Source organism: Mus pahari, chromosome 13 (genome assembly GCF_900095145.1).
Source record: "Mus pahari chromosome 13, PAHARI_EIJ_v1.1, whole genome shotgun sequence".
In the NCBI taxonomy this organism is placed as follows: domain Eukaryota; kingdom Metazoa; phylum Chordata; class Mammalia; order Rodentia; family Muridae; genus Mus; species Mus pahari.
This window is the reverse complement of record NC_034602.1, coordinates 96,429,819-96,448,587: the sequence shown is the minus strand read 5'-3', so window position 1 is coordinate 96,448,587 and position 18,769 is coordinate 96,429,819. Positions and strand designations below refer to the sequence as shown.

The window sequence follows — 18,769 nt, the reverse complement described above, 5'->3', positions numbered from 1 at the left end:
ACTTTAGCTTTTAGCATAACAATCTAGAGAGATAGTCCAAAGCATTAAAATAGTAGGCAATGAATAAAATAGAGAAAAATAAGCCAAAGTAAGTCCTTTAAGATCAATAAAATTGATATGCCTACAGCCAGACTGATCAGAAAAGGAGAGAAGAGACAAATGACAAATATCAGAAATGGGAATATGTGCATCTCTTCAGATGTACAGGTAGTAAGAGAACAACAAATAGATATTAATATCGTGCCAAGGAATTGGTCAACTTAGATGAAAGAATGCACTCATTGAAAACTGCATTAAAGAAATTAAAAAGGCATGTCATAGAGGAGGGTAGAATGTTCATAAGACTCACAACTACTGAGTGTGGTGGCACATGAAAGAAGCAGGAGGAGGAGGAGGAAGAAGAAGAAGAAAGGAAAACTCCAAACTAAAAAACTAAAGAGCAAAAACAAAAAGCAAGGCGGAAAATCAAAGCCAGTGTAACCTTTAGGTTTGCACTGCACAGTGAGCTCTGTGGAATAGTGCATAGGAGCGTGAAGGTAACTGTGGAAGACCAAAGTTAGCAACAGCATTGCAGAATGTGTCTGCAAGGGAATACTCACCATGGTGCAAGTTAAGTGTCTCCTTTACCTCAAATCCATAGTTCTACCTAAGTAAGAGGAAAAACATCCAAGAGTCCCAACTGAGAGAGTGTGCAAATTTCTCAAAAAGCTCAAATAACGGTTATCATTACAAACACAAGTCTGAGACACTGGCTGGCTCAGCAGAGCCCCAAGAAATATGAAAACTGTTTGTCATGTCAATTTTTGGCTAGAATCCCTGAACAGGAAAGAGGGAGTAAAAACCCAGAAACGGTCAGAGTATGGTGGAAGTTACCTTTTATGCCAGGAGGCACTGGCAGATGGATCTTTGTGAGTTCAAGGCCACTCTGCTCTACCTACCAAGTACCAGACCAGTCATGACTACATATAGAGACCCTGTCTTCAAACAAACACACAAACTCAGGAAAACTGAGCAGAAGACAGGCTTTAGATACAGTATTCTGTGTTGGTTTACTCTTGGCAGTGTGCCTCAGAGCTGGAAGACATCAGTTACCCAGGAAGTTGGTTGCAGCTTCCAGGAACTTTGTCCTGTTCTTTTGTGAGTCTTCTGTAAATTTAAATTGTTCTCAAAATATTTGTTTTAGTGGTTCGAGTATAGCTCAGTGACCAAGAGTCTGCCCAGTATTATGTGAGGCCCTAGGTACTGCTAAAGTTCCAAGTATTACTAAAATGTTTCTTTCTTCATCTGTTTGTTTCTTTGCTTGCTTGCTTGTTTTTGTTGATTTTTTTCGAGGCAGGGTTTCTCCGTGTATCTAGTTTTCTCACTCTTTAGACCAGGCTGGCCTTGAACTCAGAGATCCACCTATCTCTGCCTCTCAAGTGCTGAGATTGAAACTGTGAACCACCACTGCCTATCTTAAAGGGTCTCTTTTTAAAACACACACATACACATTTTTTTATTACATTTATTTGTTGTGTGTGTGAATGTGCATGTGTGATGATGTGTTCGTAGAAATCAGAGGACACCTTGCAGGAGTCGACTCTCTCCCACCATGTAATCAGGATTAGATTCAGGTCATCAGGCCTGGCATCAAATGCCTTAGCCAGCTGAGCTATCTTACTGACCTGGAAAATATACCTGGGATAACAGTTGTGCCCAAGGATTCTTGGCCAACCTTATCTACAGATGGAATTTTGGGTTAGTTATAGATGCAAAGCAATATCCATCTCAAAAGAAAGGAGAAGAAGGAAGGAAGGAAGGAGGGAGAGAAGAATTGATGTTCACCCAAAGCAAATACAGGAATGGCCAACAAACACATGAAAAATACTTGAAATCAGTAGTCACAAGTGAAATACAAGTAAGGCATCACCTGTCATCCACATGGTTGGCTGCAGTCAAAAGGCCCCCGAGACAGTATTGAAGTATATAGGGACACAGGTTCATATTTTCCACAGTACAAGTGTAAGGGGCAGGCCTACCTTAGCAGGGTCTATTTCTTCCAGGTGAAACCTGAATTTTCTGAACAGCTTGCCAGTAACTCTCGGGAGGTAGCTGGGCAAGTGGCCCAGGTACGGGGTTTGCCCATAAGGCCCAGTTTTCAGTGTTTATCTGCATGCCATGGATGGACAAGCTACTGTAACTGCAGGATTTTCCACCCACACCCCATTTCTCAAAATAATGACTCTGAAACATTATTTATGAATAAATACCTAGGCCATAAGCTTTGGCTCATTTCCTGACCAGCTAGTAACTTAATTAACCTGTTTATTTATTCCATGAGTGCCACATGGTTGGTTACCTCTCCTCATTTTCATTGGCCTGTGTTCCTCAGAGTTTGGGGTAAATCCCTCCCACGCCTGACTCTATCCCAGAGTTCCTTTCTCCCTACCAGAACTCCCACTCCTATTTCCTGTCTCAACTAATCCACCATCAGTTTTTTTTATTGATAGGTGATGCTTTCACACAGTACACAAGAGGTTCTCTTAACAAGCTACTCCACAGTGAGACCCCACATGGACAGAAGAGGGGCTATTCACATAGAAGCATGGCACTTAGTAGTCAGGACAGTCCCCCTTATATACTGTGGGCTCTACTGATCTAAATTTCTAGAGAACACATGACCATGTCTGTGGGGAACATGAGATCATCTGGGCGCTGGGATGGGTTCTGTGGCTACCAGAAGCTTGTCTTTGGCTTCTCAGATTTGTGTATGTCTGAGAAGCTACCATTGTGCTTTAGTGGTGGGTCCTGTGTGGCTGCGCACCTTTCTTTTTTTCTTTTCTCTTCTCTTCTTTTCTTTTCTTTTCTTTTCTTTTCTTTTTCTTTTTCTTTTTCTTCTTTCTTTCTTTTTTTCTTTCTTTCTTTCTTCCTTTCTTTCTTTTTTTTTTTTTTTGTCATGGTCATGTTGTAGACTCCACCTCTCAGGCACATGTATACAAAGCAAGATAAAGGAGGCAAGCCTGAAGTCAGGCATGGTGCAAGTTCTAAAGTGGATGAAAGCTGTAACCATCCCAGGGACACAAGAATCCACTGACTTGTTAGTCTGGGGAAAGGAAGCAGGAAGGTTCTGGGAACACAAAAGTGCTCAGAAAAACACCTTATGACACAGGTGCCCAATGGCCACTGTCCTCTGGGTAGCATCTGGGTCATGACTGATGCTTTGATGCTGCCATGATCATTACCTTCTGCAAATGATCTCCACTGAACTCAGGTTGGGCTTGTCTACAGCGTCCCCTAGAAAGTGACAGATGACAGATGTCAGTTTCCCTTTGGCTGAACGTTACTCTGGCCCACATGCTGGTTCCTAGTCTGTTGGGAGCTTCTCTCTCTCTCTCTCTCTCTCTCTCTCTCTCTCTCTCTCTCTCTCTCTCTCTCTCTCTCTCTCTCTCTCTCTCTCTCTCTCTCTCTCTCTCTCTCTCTCTCTCTCTCTCTCTCTCCCCCTCCTCTCCTCCCTCACCTCTTTCTTTCCTCCCTCCTTTTCCTTCCACATGACTTTATGCTAATTTAGTAAAAACAACTCAGAGAATCCACTTCTTCCAAGAACATTCTAAATATCATGGGAATTATCTGTTTCTTGAATGTTTGAAGGATCCCATCTGTGAATTCCTAGACATCATTCTCAGCTTTTTATAGTAACTATATTTTGAGGTATGGATTTCATTTATGATTTCCCATGACGATTGAAAATACAATGTATTATTTGGTTATTATTTGCTTATTTGTGTGTGTGAAGGTGTTGGTGTTATGTGCATGAATGTGTGAGTGGGGAGTGTATGTGTAAAGAAACCAAAGGAGGATGCTAAGTGTTCAACCGTATTATTGCCACTTTATTCCTTTGAAATAGCAACTCTCTCTGTGCCTGGAGAGAGGCTGGCTTCCTCTCTCTCCACCTTTTACGTGCTTTTCGTTACATCAGTAATGGGATCTAAACTTACGTACTTGTGCTTACACGGGAAGTACTCTTATCCACTGAGCCACTTCTCGAGCCCTGGTCATTTTAATTTCCTTTCTGTTTTGGCTTGCTTGCTTTGCTGCTGAGGGCTGTGGCAGAGGCATGCCTCCTCCTGCAAGCCGACATGGCCTCAGAAACTATGTCCAGACGTTTTCAAGCTGGTGCTTTCTAGGCCTAGAGGACCTCATTACCTCTAGTTTCCATGTTGGAAGTGACTATAATCTAATATGCACAGCCCATCAGCTGCTAGGGAGGTTTGCACACATTGCACAGGGTATATCTTTACCAGTCATGCTCTGACCAAACTGGTCACAACCTCATGTCTGCTTTGTGAAACCTACCAGGGAGATGGAATTAAAAGAAATTTAAATTTTTATTTCTCTTTTTATTGTGATAATATATATGAGTTGTACTATTTAATCAATTTTAGGTGCACAAAGAAGTAGCATTACACTATTGTTCAGCTATCACCTCTGCTTCTGGAATATTCTCATTTTTCCAAACTAAAATTGTTCCAGGGAAACATTAGTTCTCTCTGTCTCCCAGCCCCCAAATTACTTTCTGTTTTCCACTCCATGGATCTGAGTGCTCTAAGGACTTCACAGCAGCTGTCCTTTGTGATTGGCTTATTTAACTCAGTATAATGTCCCCAGAGTTTCTCCATGATGCCTTGTGTCAAAACCTCCTTTGTTTTTGTTTTGTTTTGTAAAGTATTATTTTTATTTTCTCTTATTTTTAATATATTTTTTACATTCCATATTCCATTCCCTGCCCCCGCCATCCACCCTCTGACTGTTCCACATCCCACACCTCCTTTCTACCCCTCCCCTTCTCCATGTGGATGCCCCCAACCCTCACCCCACCAGACCTCTAAACTCCCTGGGGCCTCCAGTCCCTTGAGGGTTAGGTGCATCATCTCTGAATGAACACAGACCCAGAAGTCCTCTACTGTATTTGTGTTGGGGTCCTCATATCAGCTGGTGTATGCTATCTGTTTGATGATCCAGTGTTTAAGAGATCTCAGGGGTCCAGATTAATTGAGACTGATGATCCTCCTACAGGACCACCCTTCTCCCCAGCTTCTTTCAGCCTTCCCTAATTCAACAACAGGGGTCAGCTGCTTCTGTCCATTGGTTGGGTGCAAATATCTGCATCTGACTCTTTCAGCTGCTTGTTGGGTCTTTCAGAGGGCAGTCATGATAGATCCCTTTTTGTGAGAGCTCCAAAGCCTCAGTAATAGTGTCTGGCCTTGGGACCTCCCCTTGAGCTGAATCCCACTTTGGGCCTGTCACTGGACCTTCTTTTCCTCAGGCTCCTCTCCATTTCTATCTCTGTAATTCTTTCAGGCAGGAACAATTATGGGTCGGAGTTGTGACTATGGGATGGCAACCCCATCCCTCACTTGATGCCCTGTCATCCTGCTGGAGGTGGGCTCTATAAGTTCCCTCTCCCTGCTGTCGGGCAGGAGTTTCACCTAAGGTCTCTCCCTTTCTTTGAGTCCTGGGAGTCTCTCACCTCCCAGATCTCTGGTGCATTCTGGGGGGTCCCCCAAATCTCCTATTTCCTGAGGTTACCTGTTTCCATTCTTTCTGCTGGCCCTCAGGGCTTCAGTCCTTTTCCCTCACCCAATACCAGATCAGGCTCCCCCCACCCCACTTTCCCCCTCACCCTGTCCACTTTCACCTAAAACCTCCTTTGTTTGTAAGGCTGAACAATATGTAAGGTATGGACAGACGCATTTTTTTTTCTTTCTTCATTCACCTATGGGCTAATGCTTGTGGCTTTGCCTCCTGGATATTGTGAATGATGCTGCTCAGACCTATAGTAGACAAATATCTGTCTGAATTCCTGCTTTCGACACTTGCGTGTATGCACTCACTGGTGGAATTACTGGGCCATATGGTAATTCTGTACTTGACCTTTTTATTATATACATGTAAGTGTTTTGCCCACAAGTGCATATGTGTACCATGTGTGTTCAGTGACCTTGGTGACCAGAAGAGAGCATTGGATCCTACATAACTGGAGTTACAGATGGTTGTGAACTGCCACTCTGGTGCTGGGAACCCAGGTCCTCTGCAAGAGCAGCAGCATCCCACTGTCCCAGCAAAAGGTTCCCCTTTCCCCAAACCTTGCCAATACTTCCTGTTTTCTGTTTTTGCAATGCATGTCCCAGTGGGCACATGCAGTCGTATCCCACTGTAGCGGAGATTGACATTTGGTGGATCTTAGTAAACATTCCTCACAGCTTCCCGAGGGGCAAGGATTAAGGGGAGGCTGACATGTAGCCTGTTGTGTTTTTTTTTTTTTTTTCAAAGAACTGTGAGATCATGGGTATCTCGGCCCATGGGGAACTCTCCTGGTTTTCCTTGTAGTCTGTGATGCACTTTTCTGCACACAGCTGACATATTATAGTGCACTGGGCAGCTCCTCAACCTCCTCTAGGACCCTGATTATCCTCTCCTGGGTGTGCCACATCCTCAAGTGCACTGTAGCCACACATGTTACCTAGTCATGTGACCACATGCCCAAAACATCCTTGTCTCTAGACTCGTGCTAGGGTAGTGGACATCTGTGAGCTCATGACTCAACAAAGACCCATTCCTGACAGACGGCTGGAGTGAGATGGCTAGGTAGAAAGGTGTATGTAATAATGTCTGGTTGCTTTCCCAAGCCTCTGTCATTAATCCCTTCTCCAAGGACTCAGTGTGCACCTTCTCCAGACATGGATATGATAACATTTAAAACATCTACAACATGAACACCTTGGAACTGTTACTCTCTTGGCCTCTCTAGGACTCTGGAGAGGGTGTGTTTTCATTCTTTTTTTGTTTTGTTCTGCTTTGATCCAGGAACTCATGTAGTTCAGGCTGCTCCCAAACTCACAATTTAGTTAAGATTGGACTTGGAATCATGATCCTCCTGCCTCTGCCTCTCAAGTTCTAAGACCGCAGGTGTACATCACTATTTCAGGCTTGTTATTTTTATTTTTCTGTCATTCATTGTGCCGCCAGAACCTCACATTTATCAAGAATTTTAAGATACCCAAAAGTCTAAGTCAGAGATTCAATCCAAACAGCATGCAATGCGCCCCACAGTGTGTCACCATCTTCACGGTAAGCTTGCCCGGCAGGGAAATGGTTTGTCTTCCACAAACCTTGAAGCTTAAATAGATAGTCCCGTGCTTCATAGTTTCTATAGGTTTCTTTGCCAAATGCAATTTGTTTCCAACATTGTAAATGCAAGTTCTCTCCTATGTGTGTCCAGCTGGCATGGGTAGCTTGGGGACAAAACAACTGGCGTTAGGTAAAATTATCTCTTGCCATCCTTCTCTATAGTTAGTGTTGGTCAGTTTTTGCTGGAATAACCTGAATGTTTTAGATAGAAGATGGTATGAATAGCAAGAGAAGTGGAGAGACAGAGTACCATGTCTTCTTAAGATGCCATGCTCATTATTATTGTTAGTTTATCTCATGAAGAACAGCAGTGCTGCTGTCACACCCGTGTGATGTAAACACATCCTCGTTTGCTGTTGTTTTCCATATCAGCTCAGATTTTCTCTATGGATCCTCTCATCCAACCTTACATTGGGTTAACTTTTTGGTTTGTTTGTTAATTGTTTGGATTGGTTGGTTGGTTTTGTTTGTTTTCAAGATGGTGTTACTCTGTGTAGCTTTGGCTGCCCTGGAACTCTGTAGATCAGGCTGATTTCAAGCTCAGAGATCTTCCTGTCTCTGCCTCCCAAGTTCTGGAATTAAAAGCATGGTGGAATTAAAAGAATATATATATATATATTCATTCCTTGGTTAAAAAAAAAGATCTGTTAAAACCCTTCTCATATGTGTGTGCATGTACACATCCATATTTAATTGTCAATATGGGTGTATGAATGCCACCATGTGCATGCACCATGGCCTGGGGTCACCCAGCCTCCAAGAACTGACTCTGTAGTCTGAAGGCTCAGATGTTCCACATCTAAAGTAGATCTTCCTGCAGAGCCTAGAGCCCAATCAGGAATCCCTGGTGTGTAAGGAAGGTCCAGGGAAGACCCAACAGGCACTTAGCTCCATAGTGGGGCATAGTTACCACTCAGTAAATAGTTTCCATTCCATCCTATGAGATGGGTGGGGTGGGGACAGGCCTAAACAGGCAGCTACAAGCCACAAAGCCCCCACTGTCACACCCCAAAGACTGCTCACCTTGCTCTAGGTCAATGGCTCTCAACCTTTCTGATACTGTGGCCTTTAATACAGTTTCTCATGTTGTGGTGACCCCCAACCACAAAATTATTTTCATTGCTACTTCATAACTGTAATTTTGCTACTGTCATACTCATAAGGTAAATATCTGTGTTTTCCAATGTTTTTAGGTGATTCTACGAAAGGATCATTCAGTCCCCCATGGGATCTTGACCCACAGGTTGAGACCCACTGCTCTAGGGAGAGACAGACACTAGACTCAGTTCTTTCTGTTTTATAATGCCAGTACCTTCCCAGAGGGAGAAACAATTATGGGCCTCTCACTTAAGTGTGAATTAGCTTGTTCTAGTAAGAATATAAATTTTACATGAAAGCAGTCAGGATTTCGAGCTTTGTCCCTGCCTGCCTCAACACCTGCCAGAGACAGTTTTGCTAGAGGGAGAGAGATTCTAGTGAGCTGGAAAATTGTTGGAAGATTACTTCATGACCCAGGGTCTCCTTTGCGAGTTTCTAGATATAACTGAAAACCAACCATTCAACCGATCATTCAATTTCAAAATGAAAATTATGAAGCTCATAATTTTCAGTTAGATTTATTGATCTGCTCTGTTAGCAAAAGACTCTTTCAAGATTGCTCTCTGTCTCCATCCTGACATCAACAAAAAAGATGTCTTTGGTCTCTTCATATCCTACTACCTGTGCTAGAGTTTCAGGCAGCCAAAATATCTCTGGCTCTCAAGAAAACCCATGGCTCTACAGACACCTGAAGAGCAGGGCTCAGAAGTTAGTGCCCAATAGCATTGTCCCACATTACTGAAGAGACTCTGCCTTCTTATCCTGGGCCCACCAGCCTCCTAGATATGGTCAGAGGGCATCATGAACAGAAAAGAGAACAGCTGGCTTTGCTCTTGCTTGTCATGGTGTGTAGAGTTGGCAGGTACTCCAAAGACACAAAACTCCCTGAACCAGCACCCCACTCTGAGATCTTGTGAAGCTTGCCAGGTCCCCTTCCTGAGTGTCACTGGTGTCTGGGTACAATGGGCTAAGGATCACCCATTGGTGTGTAATTATAGCCTCTGTCCTATGGGCTAAGCTGCAAGGGCGTTTGGGGTGGTTTCTGTAGGGCCTGTGACTCAGGAACTCATGAGAAAAGTGGTACCTAGCATAGGGGCAATTAGGGCTTGGTGCTGAAGATAAGCAGTGCCTTCATCCTGGGTTATGGGTACATGCCTGTCACCTACTTTAGCAGCCACTATTGCCCACCATACATTTGTTTCCTGCCTGTTTATCATCTATGCATCTGCACATCTGGATTTCCCTTCCATCACCTTCTGTTCAATCCTCTGCAGGACAAAGGTCTCAGGAAGGATGCACATCTGCCTCAGGAGCACATAGATGAGCAGACACATCAGTGCATATATGCAGTGACATGGCCATACACACAGATAACTATACACACAGAACATGCAACTACAACACAACCACTCACTATATGTGTATGTGTGTGTGTAAATACACAGACAAAAACCAACACATTCACTTCTCTAAAGGGATGGGCACTACTCGACTCATGACCAGAAGGGAGTAGGAAACCCGAATGATGCTGCCTAATCTCTGCTGTTATTCCCAGGGGCCACCAAGGACATGGGGAAGATGCTTGGGGGTGACGAGGAGAAGGACCCCGATGCCGCCAAGAAAGAGGAGGAACGGCAGGAGGCACTGCGGCAGGCAGAGGAGGAGCGCAAAGCAAAGTATGCCAAGATGGAGGCAGAACGTGAGGTCATGCGGCAGGGCATAAGAGACAAGGTGAGCAACTGACTAGTGTAGAGAGGAGAGCTTTAGGCAGCAATCCCACCAGAGGCAACAGCCTCCTTCCTTGGCTAACAGCTCCCCTTTCACTCTTAATTCAGGGATCTAAACCTTGGGGACTGCACTGCTGGGGGACTATAGGTGCTTTAATCTGGTTGGGGGTCATTCTGGGGGCTGTCCTTTCCTACTCCTCATGTCAGGACTGGTTGTTCTCCTGGAGCTTTGGCCCCTGCCCAGAAAGAAGGCTCTAAGAGAGGAATGGGGATTGGTTGAGCTGGGAGTCTTTGCTTCCTGGACTTACACAGGGTGGATGGGTGGCAGCCTCCTTGCTCCCAATCACCCTTGTGACTGACTCTAAGGGTAGTAGGGCAGTCAGAGAGCATTGTGCCTATTCATAGTGGAAAAACTGAGAACCCATGTGGAATCCTGAATTGAGGACCACATACAGCCACCTCTTTCAGGAGGATGGTCCCTGCCTGCTCCAAAAGGGAAGCTCCAGGCCATGGGAAGAAACAAGTAATCTAGATCCTTCCAGGCCTTGTGGGGATGGTTCAGCAGGCTCAGGTGGGTAGGTGGGGAACAGGGAGTAGGTCACATAATCCTCCAGTCCTGGACTTGAGATGCTAAGCTGGGGAGCAGACATCCTAGGTTCTAGGTCCCTCTCCCTGCCTGTACATCCACTCCAGGTTCTCCGTTGATGTGTCTGTGGTTGGGGCGGTTCTCCTAAGATGGATAGTGGGAAATGGCCAGTAGGTGGCTGGACACATTGGGTCCCTGATCCCACAAAGGGACAAATATGTAGCTGGCCTCCCCTCTCCACCTATGTTTGGCCTTCGAGGTAAGCCCTAGCATACTCTCCCTTCACACTTGGTTGTAGAGTGCTGTTTATGGGGTCTGGGCTATGCACCTGATATTTGCCTTGAAGCACTGTCACTGGGCCGTTTCCTGGGTCTTGTAGAAGGTGCTTGCTCATTTTGCTTTGCCCCTACCTTCCACAGCCAGCAAGTCATTTATTGTGGCTAGCAAGATGTGCTATTGATCATGTGAGTGATGTGATAGCAGACCCCCAAATAAATTGCAATGTATCAAGAGGGGTGAGAATAAACATGAGAGATAGATGGAGAGTTAGAGACCGACAGACAGCAATGCTAAGGAGGAGGGGCTTAGAGGGACGGAAAGAAAAGCAAGGAAGAGCACAGAGCCACAGAGGTCCGTCCCTAGGTAGAGCTAAGAGTGAATAGCTACCTGGGGATGGAAGAACAAGGTTGGAATTGGTGCTATGCTAGACGCCCAGGTGTGCAGTGGCTCTGTCAAGTTCAGGGTTGGGGCTGGGTTTTTGATCCAGGAGAGTCCTGTGCTTGTTTCAGTCCCCCTCAGGAAGTTGCTGCCAAATACCACCCTACCCACGAAGCTTTGACCTCTCAGTGTGTTTAAAACATTGCGACTCAAAGAAGACATGCAGGGTACCTTATCCACTGCTCTGTTTTTACATATTTCCCTAGAAATTGTGAAGAAATTTGTTCTTCAAAACAGTAGTTCTCAACATGTGGGTTGAGACCCCTTGAGGGATCCAATGACCCTTATACAGGGGTCCCCTAAGACCATTGGAAAACACAAATATTTACATTACAATTCACGACAGTAGCAAATTACAGTTATGAAGTAGCAATGAGATGATTTTATGGTTGGAGGTCACTACAACATGAGGGACTGTATTAAAGGGTCACAGCATTAGGAAGGTTGGTAGCCACTGCTTCAGAAAGTTCAACAGACTATGCCTGGCTGAGTAGGGGAAAGAAATGCAGACTATTCAAATGATCCCCTAAAAGAAGGCCCCTCTGGTGCAGATGAAAAGGGTGAGCCCAAGAGGGGAAAGTTGTAGGGTCAAAGCCCCAGACACTTCCAGATGCACTGGGCCCCACCCCACATCTTCCCATGCTGACAGGGTGGTATAGAAGCTGTCACGTTTCCAGAGGTTGCTTCTGTATCACTGCCTGCCTACCCCAGAAGCTTACAGTCCTGACTCCTGGGCCTTTGCTGCCAATGCTCCATCTCCCCAGCTCCCCATAGGTGTACATCCTGCTGATCTGGTATGACTTTCAGCCCTCACTGGGCAGTCCATGCTACTTAGTAGAACTGGATCTCCAGCCTCCCCTGGGCTATGTGTACCCCTAGTGTCTTGAGGCTTGGTCAGAGAGAGCAGTGTTCCAAGGCTTCTCAGTGATAAGGGGGAAGAGACTAAGAATGGGGTCAGTTTTCGCATCCTCACGGTGTGAGGCTCCAGATAACCTATCTAAAGAACTGGGTGTGGCCATTCAGGATTGTCTCAGGGTGGGGCGGTTCCTTGAGAAGTATCCATATCCATTAGGAAGCCATCTGAGCAGGTGCTTGATCTGCAAAACCACCGTCTGATGTATATTTCTACCACCTGTTTGTGCACACAGCCAGATTTCCATACACACCTCCAGGTTTGCATATGTACTACATGATTTGTGCATGCTTCCAGCCGCCCACAGTGAACTGTCTGTTGAGTCAGAACCTTTCTTCTGGTGAGGAGACAAGGTCCAGGTGTAGAGCTGGCATGTTTCTGTACCCACAGTTCTGTACTTACCTGGGTTCTCTCAGCCTGTATGGTGATAAAAGCTCTGCAGGTGGAGACTGGCCAGAACTGTTGGCCCTTAGCATTCACAGCCTTTACTTAACAGTGTTCTTAGGTCTTTTGTTGTCTCCTATACATGAAACCCCCTTAATCCAGCCCTTCCACATCTTTGCCTGGCTAAGGAAGGTGTGTGTGCCTTCTAGCACATCTGACTGTAACTTCCTGTGGTCCTGTCCTTGGGCTGATGCTTCCAGACACCTTACACAATGAATACCTGGCCTGGGTTAGGTTGGCATTTATTCCTGGAGTCCAGAAGATCAGCACAGGCCACAGCACCTGAGTCTGGCTCTGGGACATAGCCTAGATGGCATCCTCTGGCAGAATAACTAGGACGTTCCCTAAGAGAGCTCAGTGTGGCTGTAGCCTCAGAGTGACCTTGATCCTCAGTGGACAGACTAGCCTTCAGGAAAGTAACCACGACAATAGTCACACAGGTAGCTCAGCCTCTCTGATCACAAACAGACCTCACCTAGCCTACTCCTGCTGTTCTTCCCCTGGCTGGAAGGAAACTTGCTCTGGCCTGACCTAGTTTCTGGAGACATCTCTTCTGGCCCACGCACTACCCCACAGGACACTGAGCCACATGTTCTCCCTCTGCAGCACAGGGGCTATGCCTGTGTGGATGAAGTTTTCCCAGAAGCTGATCTGCAGTGAGACCAGTGCCAGGTTGCAGCCGTGGAGAGAGCCTATGCTGTATGCCCTTCATGCCAGCTGACCTGTCACTTCTCTAGTACTAGCAGGTCCTGAGGAAATGGCTGTCCCCTTGCCACACTTCACCCCCTGGTCATCAAGGCCTATATTCTCAGATCTGTTAAGGGTGTGGAGGGATGACTGAGGAAGCAGAGATGAGGCCTTTTATTAGGGAGGTTGTGTTTTATAAAAAGATAGGAAGAAGGAATATGTTTAGTGGAAGTATGGTGTGGTGTCGGGGAAGAAGGAGCCTCTGTGGGCCCATGCTAAGGCATCCCTTTCCCCTGAGGGACCATCCACTCAACATTGGTATAGTATAGAATAGAGTTTATTCAGGGCATGAGGAGGTGGAGTTGAGAGAAAGGCAGGGAGAGAGAGAGAGAGAGAGAGAGAGAGAGAGAGAGAGAGAGAAGAGGAGAGGAGAGGAGAGGAGAGGAGAGGAGAGGAGGAGAAGAGAAGAGAAGAGAAGAGAAGAGAAGAGAAGAGAAGAGAAGAGAAGAGAAGAGAAGAGAAGAGAAGAGAAGAGAAGAGAAGAGAAGAGAAGAGAAGAGAAGAGAAGAGAAGAGAAGAGAAGAGAAGAGAAGAGAAGGCTGACCATAAGCATGAGAGAGAGAGGTAGAAGGGAATAGAAAAAGAGAGGGGGCAGGAGCAAGAGGGCAAGAGAGAGAAAAGGGTGCAAGAGGCCTTTTTTATTGTGAGTCAGGCACACCTGGCTGTTGCCAGGTAACTGTGGGGCGGAGCCTAGACTAAATGCCAACAAGGGATCCTTGGTGTCTTCTGGTCTTGATTGAATTTAGCTGCAGCATCCTCTACACTGGAATCCACCAAGAAAGAGGAAAGGTACCTTTGATAGAGGACAAGCACTCAGGCAGACTCCCATCTGGAAATAGAGTATATCATTTCTTTGTGGGGGTGGGGTAGGCTGGTGGGAGAGCAGATGTCAAGAGTCTCTGTGTTCCCTCACAAGTGTGGGGGTGATGGTGGGAAGCAGTGAGTTTATTGGGTTTATATGCCCTCAGGCTTCCAGGAGGGGAGGTCTGCAGTAAAAGGGGCTGGAAAAAGAGGATTAGTGAGTGTGGGGGGGGGGGAATGTGTGTGTCCCAGGATAGTCTCCACCAAGGAATCCTACGGAGCAGCCTCTTCTTACCTCTATGGTCTCATGCATATATATATATATATATATATATATATATATATATATATATATATAATATTTTGGTTTTTTAAATTGTCATTATGTTAGATGCCATTATAAACAAAGTGTGTTTTGTGATTTTCTCCACCCTCCTGCCACTCCTGTTCCTCCCTTGCAGCATCCCTCAAATTTATTTTTTAATTACATGTAGGGCATGTGTCTACAGTGTAGGTATGTACACTGTACCTACATGTACAGGTACCTGAAGTAGTCAGAGGCTTTGAATTCCTTAGCGCTGGAGTTACAGACAGTTATAAACTGCCTGGCACTGGCACTGGCAATCAAGCTTGGGTTACTCTGGAGGGGCAGTAAGTGCTTTTAACTGCTGAGTCTTCTCTCCACACACCCCCAGATTGTTTTTTTTCTCTTTCACATCCCATGTGTCCTTCAGGCACCTCTTAATTGTTCCATTTTCTGTGTGTTCTTCTAAAACCTGGGTGGGATCACTGTTGGAGCCCTGGTGAGCAGGATGGGCCTGGAACCTAGCTGGAGTCTTCCTCAGCCATAAATAACACCTTTCAGGGTCGCTGGTTGGTTTCTTCAGTGCAGGAAGGACCTGGTCTCTCTGGTATTACATCAGTGCCACCCAGGCTGAGGACTGGGGAGGGGAGTATGCAAACCCCGCCTTGACTGCCCTTTCCTTTACAGTATGGCATCAAGAAGAAGGAGGAGCGTGAGGCCGAGGCTCAGGCAGCCATGGAGGCCAACTCAGAAGGCAGCCTGACTCGACCCAAGAAGGCTATCCCACCGGGCTGTGGCGATGAGCCAGAGGAGGAAGATGAGAGCATCCTGGACACTGTCATCAAGTACCTGCCTGGGCCACTGCAGGACATGTTCAAGAAGTAATGATACTGAGTCAGCACCAGGAGCCCTGCCCACTGTACAGACCCCCGCGGAGTCTCCCCCCAACAAGGGATGTTGGGAGCAGATGCAGCCCCCCTACCCCCGCAAAAATAAGCCATAGTCCTAGATCTATCCTGCCCATGTCCCCCTCACGCCTCGGGAGCCTCTGGCCACCCCTCCCCGTACTGCCATCACTGACCCCACCAGGCAAGGGTGTGACCCTCAGGCCTCTGTGCTGTGCATCCTTGCCTTTGGATGGTTGGACCCCTCCTTACTAATCTTAAGTTCACCATTCCCACAGAGCCTGCCCAAGGTCAGGCCCCGAGGGCCAGCCCTGACCACCCCTGGATGGGTGGCCACCAGTCAGGGCCTAAACTCAGGAGCACAGCCATAGTGGGGTGGAACTTAGGGAATGAGCAGTGGGTGCTTGGGGGCCCCAGCCCTTCCCTGAGTCCATTGCCCCAGTTTCTGGACTTGTTGGACCTGCTGGACCATTCGCTCTGTCTTCCTGTCTGTGAGCTACCACCCTAGTCTTCCCCAGCAGCCTTTGCATATTTTGTCCAGCTGTCTCTTTCTCTGTTGCTCTGCAAGGTTTGGCTTAAGAATTCCACGGCCAGAGGAAACACAGCAATAGATTTGGAGCGGGTGGTCTCAGACACACTTGGAGTCCCTTGACATCGTCTGTAATGCACTTTCCAGAGTCCCATCTTTCCCTGATCCCACCTCTCCCTGGTGGCCTCCTGTCCTCTTCATGCGGGCAGGCAGTCTCCTAGGATATTCCTGGCTTTACATCTGGATACCTACCTTCAAAATGCCCAACTTCCTAAAAGCCCTGGGTTCTGGTGATCCACGTGCAGAGCAGATAGAGGGCCACATAATCAAGTGTCCCACCCTCTCCACTATTCCTCCTCTGAAGGGCTGACAGTGGCCGGTAAATGCAAACTCCTGGGCTTGGGCTGTGGTGTTTTGTTCTGTGTGTGGCCCAGGGGCAGTGTGACCCAACTACTTCCCTTTGCCCAGCCAGCAGCCATTGTTCTTCATATTTGTTTAATTTACATCATAATATGTTGAATCTCAGGTAAATGAGGTCTGTATTTGGTAAGTTTTATCTCGACTGAAAGGCCAGCCTGGTCTTCCGATAACCCTTCCTGTCCACATTAAAACTGAATTAAGTGTCCATGAGTTTTGGGCCAGGTATGTGGCTTAGCATTGACCTTCATGACCTTACATAGCTCTTTAGAGAAGCCATAACAATTAGACTGCAATACTAATCAGAATGCCCTCTGCCCAAAGAGATGAAGCATGCTCGGCCCACAGTACCTGCTCACCTGGGCCATTCTCTGCGCCTCTGGCCGGCTTTCATGAATTGAGAAGCCAGCTCCGAGCAGATGGCCCTCTCTTGAGTCAATCCTGCATCCTGTTCCTCGCGCATGGGGCACCGGGCGCTGAGCTTAGAATAGCCCATGTGTTACCTGTCTGTCTGTCCTCGTGCCTGCATCTCCTGCATGTCAGAGGCCTCACATTTTCTCTCTGAGGGAATCACAGCCAATAAACAGTGATTTCACACCATGTGGCTATTCCTTCCAAGACTACCATTCGACCTGAGTGTGGGAGGGGGTGTCCTCCCTCACACTGCAGACAAACACAGGGTGTCTCTTGGTCTTGATGTAGATTTAGTGCCTCACCTTATTCTCCAGAGGGCAAAGATCCCTTCAGGACCCCAGTGCCTGGAGTGCGCCTCCAGGACATACAAACTTTCCTTTTCAGTTCAAGGCTCTGGTGAATCCAGACTATACTGCTTCCCAGGCCTGGGCCCTCGAGGAATTCCACAGCTCTATTCCCCTGCCCACCCCAAGGGCTGTCCTGATTCCCAGTAACACCAGTACACCTTTTGGGATGACTGCCAACTCTGCTGAATAGGGAAGAGGTGACCCCAGGACGTGCCAGCTCTCTCTCCTGGCACATTATCAGCCCCCACCTCAATCTCATTTTGCTTCATGTTCATCCCAGCCCAAGGTGCCATGGCCACATTTGTACTAGAAGAGTCCTTGTCTGTCTCCCTTTTGGGACACCGCTCTTGTAGGAGATAGCAATGGTGGGAAGTCCTATGACTTTCCCTACACATGGACTGTCCACAAGACCTGCCAGTCTGAGCAGAAAGGCTACATATGTCTCACTCTTGCTGGGGATGCAGGGGTGAGTGGGGGTGAAGAGAGAAGTGGGGAGAGTGGGTATGACTTAGAGGGGTCATGCTTTCCTCCAAGTACAGTAGTAGCTCCCACGTTCCTCTCGCTATCTTGGAGGATGTCCTTGTGTTGCAGGAAATATTTTTAAAAAATGAACCCGCCAGTTCTCTGGCAGGCCTGAACTATGCTCGCACGCTCCTGCCAGCCTGCTGGCTCTCACTACCACATACCCCACACTCAACCATCACATCACAATACCCAGTACCCTGGTAGAATCAAGACTCTTAAAGCTTAATTAACCAATCAGATTTATGTATCAACAATATCACAATTTACAAGATGCCAATACAATAATTTCAGAGCCAACTGATAATGATAAAAGCTTTATCCCAATATTTCTAACCTTGTGAAATCATAGCTACTTGTGGCTGGAAAATGCCATGTGGGTACATGTCCGTGGCCATCTTCCGTCTCCTATTCTGAGACTCTCTCTGTCTCTGCAACTCTTAGCTCCGCCCCCCCTTCAATCACAGGCCTCCTCTGCACCGATGTAATTGGACAGAGAAAATCCTGCGACACCCTTGCAACTGCCTCTGTACACCTACCTCCAGGCACCACTGAATGACCCAGATACCGTTTCACTTGCTGGGGTGGCAGTTACTTCCTTTGCCTGGAGGTGTATCTAAGACCCAAATCTCTGGGTCTTTGCTATATGCTGGATGAATGCTCATATAAGGACACCCATTAGTCTACCCATCTGTCATCCAGCGCCCTACCTACCTCACAGCCCAGGCTGCATTCCTTTGAACTTAAACAATGACCTGAATGTTAGCTGCTGGAGAACTTGATCAGTTTGCCACCCAAGGACTGATGGGTCATATCCTGGTGAATTATGTTCTAGTATCATCTAGGGCCTGGAATAATCGAGGTCCCTTCTCTTGTAGTTCTGTGTGTGCATGCACGTATGTGATGGGAGAGGTGTTAAATAGTTACTCTAACTGGTGACTTCTGTCTGGAGGAAAATGGGTACTGAGCAGCAGGGTTAGGAAGTGGTGTGGTGGTTGTCAGGGGAAGTGACACATAAACCAAGAAGATAGGAGGCAGGAGCCATGTGGGCATGTTCTCTCCCTCCTTCCTGCCACCCCTCTCCTCTCCTCTCCTCTCCTCTCCTCTCCTCTCCTCTCCTCTCCTCTCCTC

At 46.9% G+C, this 18,769-nt stretch overlaps 1 protein-coding gene across 1 annotated transcript in view; it reads left to right on the top strand.

Annotated features, from left to right (window-relative positions):
* Cplx1 (complexin 1) overlaps nt 1-16,957 on the top strand; it is a 30,811-nt gene extending 13,854 nt beyond the window's left edge. Inside the window, exons 3-4 of the mRNA XM_021210788.2 lie at nt 9,821-9,996; nt 15,192-16,957. Coding sequence (XP_021066447.1) covers nt 9,821-9,996; nt 15,192-15,389 — 374 coding nt within the window. The 3' untranslated portion in view covers nt 15,390-16,957. The remainder of the gene's footprint in view (nt 1-9,820; nt 9,997-15,191) is intronic.
* The last annotated feature ends 1,812 nt before the right edge of the window (nt 16,958-18,769 follow it).